Source organism: Gossypium arboreum, chromosome 11 (genome assembly GCF_025698485.1).
Source record: "Gossypium arboreum isolate Shixiya-1 chromosome 11, ASM2569848v2, whole genome shotgun sequence".
Taxonomy (NCBI): Eukaryota; Viridiplantae; Streptophyta; class Magnoliopsida; order Malvales; family Malvaceae; genus Gossypium; species Gossypium arboreum.
The window spans coordinates 47575586-47585624 of NC_069080.1; the positions used below are offsets into that span (position 1 = coordinate 47575586).

The following is a 10039-nucleotide window of genomic DNA, read 5'->3' on the forward strand; positions in this document are numbered from 1 at the left end:
TCTAGGCTGGATTGGGAGGTTACAAATAAAGAGAATTGCAAATGACGAGGTGAGACAATCACTCGTGTGGTCGTTCAGGGCAAAGAGGTGCCGATTTCACCTCGTGCAATTTGCCAATATTACGATGCTCTGTATTATACCCATGGCCATTTAGATCTGTTAAATTTAGTTACATTCGAAGACTTTGATATGGAGGGTATAATCAATTACTTGACGGAAGGGCATGGCGAGTGGACTTGCTAAGCCAACTCTGAGGTGCCTTTCAAATTTAACACTCTATCATGTTCTTGATGGCCAAAATATGGATGCAATTTATTTGCACTCACATGATGCCTACCCATAATGCCTCTGACATTATCGCTTATCAAGCGGTTATGTTTTATTCAATCTTGCAGCGTGAGCAGATTTGTGTAGGCCATTGGATTTATGAAGAGATGCTCAAGTGCATACAAAATCGAAAGCAAAGTATGTACATCCCACTTTTGATTATCACCCTATGTCGCCAAGACGACTTCTCCATGTCACCAATAGCGCCATTCACGAGACCCACCAAAAGCGTGATTGGGGACAACTTGTACGATCAGTTCCTCGAGCTCCAACGTAAGCGAAACTGAGAGAAAGAGCAAAGAACAAAACATAAGAGCGATACCCAAGGGCCAATGAAGAGGAAGGGAAAAGCACAAACATAAAGGATGACGGGCTCCATGGACATTCCAATATCAAAGTGGCATACCTGATGGACGCAAGACATGAGAGACATTCTGATCCGATCGAGGAACAAAATGGGCGGCGCACACCAGCACAACTACCAGATATGTTCGAGACGTTCCCACCTCTAGGCGAGGAGGGCATAGATGATGATGATAAGGATGAAGATGGCGGGGAGGAAGAAATCACTATCGCACTGCTGGACTATGAGCAGGTATTTCACTCAGACAACTCATCGACGAGGGGTGTGGTGATCTGCGACTCGAGCCAACATAACTTGACCCACACTTCGGGAAGGTGGGCAATGAAAGCATCAGCGAGGCACGATAGAGGCAAGACCGATATGATGAAGGATTCAAAATTTGAGTCCGATTGATTTTAAACATTTTTATATTTGGATTTTTACTTTATTTTTAGGATGGCTTTTAATTTTTGCATTAGTTTTAATTAGTTATGATTTAGTAATTTCTATATATGTTTGTGTGCTTTTTATTTTTCTTTGTAGGAACCCTACAATTTTTTTACGGCACTACAATTGCGAGCAAAAACTGAGAGGAATAGTCCCACCAATTGCAATGCACTTACCACGTCTATCGGGTAACATCTTTCCTTTATCTTTTTACCTGTACATTAAGGACAATTCTTAATTTTTTTTTCTTTTTAGTTAGTTTATTTTCCTTGTTTTTAGTTTTAAATTTTAAATTTTCTTTTTAATTGCATGTTTTTGCTTGAGCTCGTAGAAATAGAAATGATTGAATTAGGAGCATACACCTAGGTTGTTTGTTTAAATTTTAAATTTACTTTGAAATTAAATAATTTAAGTTTTTATATTTAGACTACTTAGTTCAATTTATTATATTGTAAAAGGTAAAAGAGATTAAATCTACCAAGTGATAAATGTAGATACTGATAAGTAATTATATTTGTAGAAATATAGGATGTTGAGTTAAATAAAATAATCCATGGTTATTCAAACGATTGCAATGTGAATACTATAATCCTTATAAAAAGTTCTCAAGTATATTGGCACATAAAAAATAAAAATAAAAAGAAATCATAAGGGTTATCAGGGAAATATTACTGTATTAGAGTTCAAAGCAAGGGAAAAATAAATCGAGTAGGAAAAATATTCGAATTGACTATACTTTACAAAAATAATTACTATATTTATATATACATTTTGATGGAGAAATATATTTAATTTTCTTTAACTTTTTACTTTTAATTTATTGAACTAATCTGTTTAGTATAAATAACTTTGAATGGTTTAAATTTCTAGCTATAGTTACCTATTTAGGCAAATTTTCCTAGTGTCGATGCTCTGACCCAATCTCGTGTATTAAGCTAGCTCAAGTACAATCTCTATTCTTTGCATGTTTATTACTTTTTTTTTCAGTTTTTATTTTGTTTTTGGGTAGTTTGCTTGAGGACAAACAAAAACTTAAGTGTGGAGATATTTGAACTGTCATCAGATATAGTAGTTTATTTGGGTCAATTTTGCACTTAATAAGCTTGTTTTCTAAGAAATTTATGATTTTAATTTATGTTTTCAGTATTTAGACCTTGAGATTAAAAGTTAATAAAAATAAGTGTTTTTAACACATTTTGTAGGTGTTGTGACCCAATAGGCCAACATAGGCCATAGGTTGTGCTAATGTGTTCAATTGAGTGTGTAAGATGAAGATATAAATGCCCAATTAACATTGATGCACAAGTTTCTTGAGTCGTCAAAGCACCAAACAATCGACTAAGGCTGGAATTGGTTGTCGTGTCACACTATAGCCTTGGTGTGGAGCGACACACATCGATATCCTGCCCAAGTAATTTGGGGTTATCTTCATCTACGCAATCAAACTTATACGAAGACCTAGGATGTGCCGAAGACTTAATTTGGGCTACCAACACCTCTATAAATAAGACATTAGGGGTTGAATGTAATCAAGTCATCTAAGACACCTTCAAAAACCCTCGTAGTTTAGAATTAGTTTTAGTTTATTTTCTTTTCTTTTCGACTTTTACATATTTTCTTGTTTTTCTTCTTGAATTAGTTTTGATTTAAGGATTTACTTATTTAATTAAAGTATTTAGTTTATATTTTTCTTTGCATTTGTTTTATTTCGTTATTCCAATCGAGAGAATTGCTACTCCATTCCCCATTCGATACTCAATCCACAATTATTCAAATCTATTTTCTTCTCCAACTTAATCATGTTTTTTACATGGTTTGTTCAATCGAAGTTGAGATTATGGATAACATGAATGGCTAAATCCCTTAGGGGAGATTAACGAGTGGATGATTATGTGACTAATGGAGGATATGGGGTTTTTTGAGACGGATTAGTTGGTATAAATTATGTGCTCTTAAACTGTTAGGCTTGATAACCCTAATAAGTTATCATAAGGTAGATAAGATCGAAAGATAAAGTCAAACCGAATAAATCGTAATTTATCCTAGTTAAAAAAGTGATGTCAGGAGATAATTGAGTATCAACCAATCGATTAAGTTAATTAGAGCCAGAAGGTAATAATTGCTTAATCGATGACTAATTCACTCTAGACTCCCAATCTGAAGTTAGTTGCAAATCCTAAAGCGAGTTAATCTTCATGATTGGTTTATCGGTTTAATTTATTTGTTTTTCTTTCTTTCTTTTTGTTAGTTATTTATTTTTAGTCCTCTTAATATATTTTATGATCCATCATAATATAGGAATTAACTAGTACTACCTAGACTTAATATTGTAAAAAGTATTTTCATTATTTGTTTCATCCTCATTGGGTACAATCCTCAGAATACTTTCGATATTTCGTTGTACAACTATATTACAATTTGACCCATGCACTTGCGAACAACGCTGTTGTCAATTCTTATATTTTTTGTGTTATATTTATTCTATAAATGATAACTCGTTTATACGCGGTCACAATCCAACTAGTCGAGGATGTTCACTATGGTAAGAACATGGACTTGATAAATTAGAGTGCTAAGGAAACCCCTTTGGAAATACTAGAGGTGCAGAAAACCGATATGAAGCTTATTGAGTCATCAATGGGCTACCACCATGAGAGATGTGGGTTGTGCATCAGACTTAAGGGGAAAACTGGTGATGCAAACTAGGTAGTCAGATCGAGTAAATACTACGAGTGAGGTACATCTTAAACACGTATCAAGTGTTTTGCATTATAACTTACTATTAGCTTGGCAAAGACATATGGACCCTTTCAGAGTTCTGGAGCGGGTAAGCCAATGGGCTTACAAACCAGAGTTAAAGGCAATACTCAAGGTTAACCTGGTTTTTAATATGAGGGTGGTGAAACCTATTTGTAAGGATCAAGGGAATCCTAATTGACGCAAGTCACGATAGGGCCGAGTAAAAGTGGTGACCTCTTATGATCGAGATGTACAAAAGAGAGAAACAATGAGTTAGGTGACGATGGAGGCAGAAGCCAAATAAAATGTTTTGAGGGGCAGAATTACCAAATGAGAGACTAATTGAGAATCAAGCGAGCATTGAGGAAGTTCTGAAATGAGTCAAACTAGTGTCATTCCGAAGATGTAACAAGGGCGTCTCGAGAATGAGTGGGGGAATGGCACAGGTTGCAAATCAAAGCCCATGATCATTGCGCATAGAAACGTCTCATAGAGGTCAACTGATTAAACAAGTCTCATTTGACCCACTTGAACTGGCCCGACTCGTGGAACATATAGAGAAACCCATCTAATTGAAGCCTTGGTGGCTTAGTGAAACACTCTAGTAAAACTAGAGTTACAAGGGTAACTATTGTAAATCATAACAGATAAAAATGTATATAGTTAAATCCATTAGGACTTTCATATTATAGATAGGCACTAATATCAACCATTAATGTAATTCAATCTGTACCGTTGGATCTGGGGGAACTTAACTATAAAAAGAGGTCTTCCCCCTCATTTGTATTCATATAATGGTACTTCATTTATTCTTGAGTTAAAGAATTTATTGAGAGCATTTACTCAAACACCTTGTGTCCATTGTTTTCTTATGACTTTTCAATTCTCTCGGTTGTCTTTCGTTTCATGTTGCTTTCGCTTTATTTTCGGTGCCTTGGAGAATTTCTATCGAGAATTGTTACTTTGCTAAAGTTAAATTGACTTAGACAAATTTTAACCCAATAAATCATCTAAGGCAACACGGATTGCAAGACTGAAGTTCTAGCCCATGACAAACAAATCACATACATGACATACGCATATGATAGGATTCGAGACCCACATATAGCAATTGCACATGTTAAGACTCAAAAGCTCTGCTTTAATCAACAAAGCCAATACATAACTTAAATAATTTTTAAGTTAAAATATATTGCAAGTCCATGTAATTTTTAGGCATTTAATCTCTCTACTTTTTAGATTTCAAAATCCAAGTTGAATTTTTAATATTATTCTTTTGTTAAATTTATTGATGTGACATTTTGAAATAAAAAAAACTTACTTAGTAGCTATGCAACTAAAAAATATGTTATAATGAACTTGAACTTAACAAAATAAATTTAACATAATTAACTGCTTGATCTAAAATTTGGAATCTAAAAAGGAGAGGAACTAAATTTCAATAAATAAAAGTATAAAGATTAAATTTCAAATTTACTAAGAATACAAGGACTTATGACAAAGTTTAACCAAATTTTATTAACATTTAAATATAATATATTAAAAGATTTTAAAATTTAATAGCAATCCGAAACTGCCCCTCCCTAGTCCCTACGACCTGCTGTATAATTTTTCACTATTACCATCTTTTTAGTGGAAAATTTTAACTCCTCCTTTTAGCTGCAAAGATATATGTATTTTCTTGAAGGACTCCATAGATTAGACAGTGAGAAAGAATGGTATGCTCGTACAAGCTTTGGGTACAAGCTAGTTATCCTCCTCACTTGAAACTACTAAATCAGAATTCCAATATTCCAATCCCTAAAACAAAGACCCAATTCCAAAGGAAGTCTCTTGACGGTAGATTTGACGATATTGATGACGATGCTGATGGTTCTGGGTTAAGGAAATTTGCATTGCCATCCCATGTTAAATCCATTACAAGCACTTCAAACCCATTTGTAAAACACTGTCTTAAGCTCAAGAACAGCTCTTCCTATCGCCATTCTCATGCTTCTGCTCTTGTTGTGGGCACTACTCCTATCAGGTAAACTTTCTATTCAAAGTTAGCTTTGGGTCTCTTTGAATTTTCAGTTAATTGCCCAAAACCTCAAATAGGTTGCTTTTATTTCATGCTATTTGCTTTCTGGTACTTCAGTTGCATAGAAATGGAGAAAGAACTAAAAGATAACATGAAATTGTTCAATCCCGTCCCCCTCTCTCCTCCAATTATACTAATTGAGAAATATGATTTGGCTTTTCAAGTGTGCATTTTAACTATATTATTGTGTTCTTTCAATGAAGAGTCCAATATTTTCTGCTCCGTTAGCTTTTTGGTTTTGTTTTGAGGATTATGAAACTTACAATTTTGTAAGTTTTGTAATCAAGTTCTAAGTTTTCTCTTCCAGTAGTGTTGTTGCTAGCTAGTGTGTTCTCAACCATGAGGACTGAATTGGGTCCAGACCTTTAGGGTTTATACCTATGTTAATTAAGGAGTTTGTTGCCTTGCCAAAAAATAGAAAATGGTTTCTTCGTTTAATGCTAGATAAGTTCTGGTTTTGAACTAAAGAAAACTATAACTTTGTGGTTTGTTATAAGTTCCTTTATCAAACAATAGTTTCACATTTCAACATTAGCTGATGAACTACTTTGTTTGGTTAGATTATTTGTTACTCCAACCATTTTTATTTTTTATATTTTTCCATTCTTCCTTGTAATCAAAATAATTCTATTTAGTCTATCATTTTAGTTACCTATAGGACCTTACATTCAAGAGCTTATGGATCTCGTATTTGTCTGACCATTTATACTCATGTGAGAAGCCTTGTATCAAAGTTGTGCCGTTCTTTACTGCTTTATGTTAATTGCTCGAAACTTGAGTCATTGCCTGTCAACTGCTGACCCTGCCGAGGTGGCTTATTTTCTTTCATCAGTTATCAGATGATTATTTCCTTCTTTCGTCATTATGTACATAACACATTTCATTAATAACAAAACCTCAAATGGGTTTCTTTTATTTATGCTATTTTCTTTACGTTACTTCAGTTGCTTAGAAATGGAGAAAGAACATAAAGGTAACAGGAATATGTTCAGTCCCACCCCTTCTTTTAATTATACTAACTGTGAAGTATGGTTTTCTTTGCTTACTCATGTGTTCATTTGAACTATATTCTTATTTTCTTTCAATAAAGATTGTAGTATATGCTTCTCTGTTAGCTTGTTGGTGTTATTTTGAGGGTTCAGAAACTATTTTTCTTTAACAGTGCTTCAACTGGCTTCATGGTTTCATATCAGCTTATTAGAAATGCAGTTGTTCTGTTCTGCAATCAGATTCTAAGTTTTCTCTACCAATAGTGTTGTTGCAACCATGAGTATTGAATTAGGGCCAGACCTTTGGGCTTTACACCTATGTCAATTAAAGAGTTTGTTTCCTTTCCAAACAAAAAGTAAAAGGCTTCTAGGTTCGATGCTATATCAGTTTTGATTTTGAACCAAAGAAAACTGTAATATTGTGGTTTGTCATAGGTTCATATATCAATAATAGCTTCACACTTAAATTCTTGCTTACTTTGCTTGGTTTTGTTATTTTTCTTCAAGCAATTCTTCTTTCATTCTTCCTTGTAATCAAAACAATTCCATTTAGTTTATAGCTTTAGCTACCTATAGAACCTCTCATGTAAGAGCTTATGGATCTGGTATTTGTGTGGAGTAACAATGTTACTCGTGTAAGAAGCCTTTTATCAAAGTTGTGCTGTGTTGTACTTCATTATGTTGATTGTTTGGAACTTAAGTCATTGCCCAGCAACTGCTGTTTATGTTGAAGTGGGCTTTGTTTCTTTCCGGTTATCAGATGATTATTTCCTTTCTCTTTCACTATAAATGTGAAAAACTCATTTGATTAATGAGTTGACAAAATTTGCCCCTCATTTGAGTTTTCCTTCTTTCCCTCAAGGCTCAAGCCATCATCTTGAAGGCAATTAGGATGAAGTTAGACATGTAAAGTTTATGGCTATATATTGCATTGTGAGGGAAGTCACTTATTTCTCTTCCAACGTTTCTTTTGGGTTAAGCTAGAGTTATTATGACTGACATGCCTTTTGCAGGGAAATATACAGGTATAAAGAATCTTCACAAGAGAAAACTGTAATAGATTGTTTGCTTCTGCTTGAAAACGCTGAGATCCCTGAAGGACTAGATACTCACTCTTGTCATGTTGTTCGAATAGGCTCTATGGTAATGAAAAAACTTTCTGGGGTGCAATCAGCTGAGTCCATTGAGGCAATTGCCTTGATGAGGTTCCCTACCAGTTTTTTAAATTTAACTGTTGATCAAAACAAGTCAGATTCTCAAAGCTGGTTCCCATCCACGCATCGAATTTTAGTTCTTGATGGCATTCAGGTGATTTGCAAACTTTTGACAAGCATTTCTTTTCCCTGCTGAGTTAAGCAATTACCTCAATATTTCTTTGAAACAAAGGACCAGTGTTCTTCAAGTTTTTTGAATGTTCAAGAAGTTGTAGCGTCTTGTCTTCTGTTCCTTGAACATTTAAGTAATTATTGGAATCAAACATCTGGTGGAAATTATAAAATCACAGAAGTTGTTTTTTAGGAAGTACCCCAAAAAGGTGGCTCTTTGGTTCTTTAATTTTCTTGTCATAAGTCTTCTCCCTGCAACCTTCTTGTATTGGAGTATCTTCTGGAATTCATTGTCGTACTGTTTTTTATGTAATGTCAACTAATAAGATTTTTCGTCAAAAGATCCATTGCAAATAGTCTCAAATGCATTGAATTTCTCATTAAGTGCTTGATTTTATTTACCTTTATGTACAATCTCCGGAATAATATAGGTTTTCTAGTAACACCCTATAAACATATAGAATCCAATGATTTAATCACGTAATGGCATTTAATCACAAACTATAACTGCAGGCAATTGATTTGAGGGATCTTCTGTAATTCATGAGAAATTAATCCCTGCAGGACCCTGGTAATCTCGGCACATTAATCAGATCAGCTATGGCCTTTCAATGGGTAAGGAATGAAGCTTAACCCGAAATTATTCCTTTTCTTCCTGTCTGCTTCTTGTTGTCAACAGTTCATCTACTTGTTTTCCGTAAGTGTTCATACACATGCATGCTTGACATATAATTTTCACATAATATTACATAATAATCTGTATTAACAACCTTTTTTTTTTTTTTTTTTTGCATCTGTCTGAATACATATCCATTATAATTTATTAACTGTTTTGAAACTCTTCAATCATGCCTATGCAGACCTGCATACATTGTTATGTATATAGTAGATTCATCATCTAGAGGGAGACGAATGTGAGTAAATGTATCTTTTTCTGACAAATACTTCATTCATCTACTTGAACCAACAATCACAGGGTTGAACTTATAAGACATAATTTTTTGTTCATCATAGTCAGATAGCCATCCCAATTTCTTTTCTCTTCTTCAATGCAGTTAGTCTTTATTGTATCGAAATGTCTGCATTCCATTATTTCACCTGATTCTGTTTTGGTCAATACCCAACAGGATGGTATATTTCTTCTTCCTGGTTGTTGTGATCCATTCAATGAGAAGGCGCTCAGAGCTAGCCGGGGAGCCTCCTTTCAGCTGCCTATAGTTTCCGGTAGTTGGAACCATCTTCAAACCCTGAAAGATACATTCAACATGAAGATGCTAGCTGGCCATCCAGATATTGATGGGAAATTGAAAAAGCCGTTTTCACTATCTCAAGAATTCGTACACTCGGTAGCGCATGTTCCATCATGCTTGGTTTTGGGAAGTGAAGGACGTGGGCTTTCCGAGAAATCTCAGCTCAAATGTGAGCTCGTGAGCATTCCCATGACAGGAAAATTTGAGTCTCTCAACGTTTCGGTAGCTGGCGGGATTTTCTTGTACATGTTACAGCCTAAGAACTAAAGATTAAAAGTCTAATTCTCTTTAATTTCATTAATGCATCACGCAGTTCTGAATGTCTGATTCTCTTGATTTTTCTCATTTCTTTCTTGCAATTTGTCTTCCTTTTGTTTTCCCCGGAGAAAAGGGGGGATTTTAATTGATTTCATTAAGTTTGGGATACCTTTTTAGATAATCCTGGTCGTGCCCTGGCGTGCGTGCACTGGGGTTGAGAATCAACACTACAATTATAAATATAGTGGTTTTACTGCAAGTGTGACAGGTCAGTTATAATG

At 34.6% G+C, this 10039-nt stretch overlaps 1 protein-coding gene across 1 annotated transcript; it reads left to right on the forward strand.

Annotated features, from left to right (window-relative positions):
• The first annotated feature begins 5453 nt into the window (after positions 1–5453).
• On the forward strand, positions 5454–9820 carry LOC108471115 (uncharacterized). The gene is made up of 4 exons (XM_017772705.2): positions 5454–5882; positions 7939–8233; positions 8815–8865; positions 9378–9820. Exons 1-4 carry the CDS (start codon positions 5572–5574, stop codon positions 9765–9767), a joined length of 1047 nt encoding a protein of 348 aa, XP_017628194.1. The 5' UTR covers positions 5454–5571; the 3' UTR covers positions 9768–9820.
• The last annotated feature ends 219 nt before the right edge of the window (positions 9821–10039 follow it).

Bases quoted from the DNA above. Each gene is read 5' to 3' on its own strand.
- LOC108471115 (XM_017772705.2), top strand. From the start codon at position 5,572: ATGGTATGCTCGTACAAGCTTTGGGTACAAGCTAGTTATCCTCCTCAC. The intron at 5,883-7,938 runs GTAAACTTTCTA...TGCCTTTTGCAG, and splicing joins GTGGGCACTACTCCTATCAG to GGAAATATACAGGTATAAAG. The intron at 8,866-9,377 runs GTAAGGAATGAA...AATACCCAACAG, and splicing joins CAGCTATGGCCTTTCAATGG to GATGGTATATTTCTTCTTCC.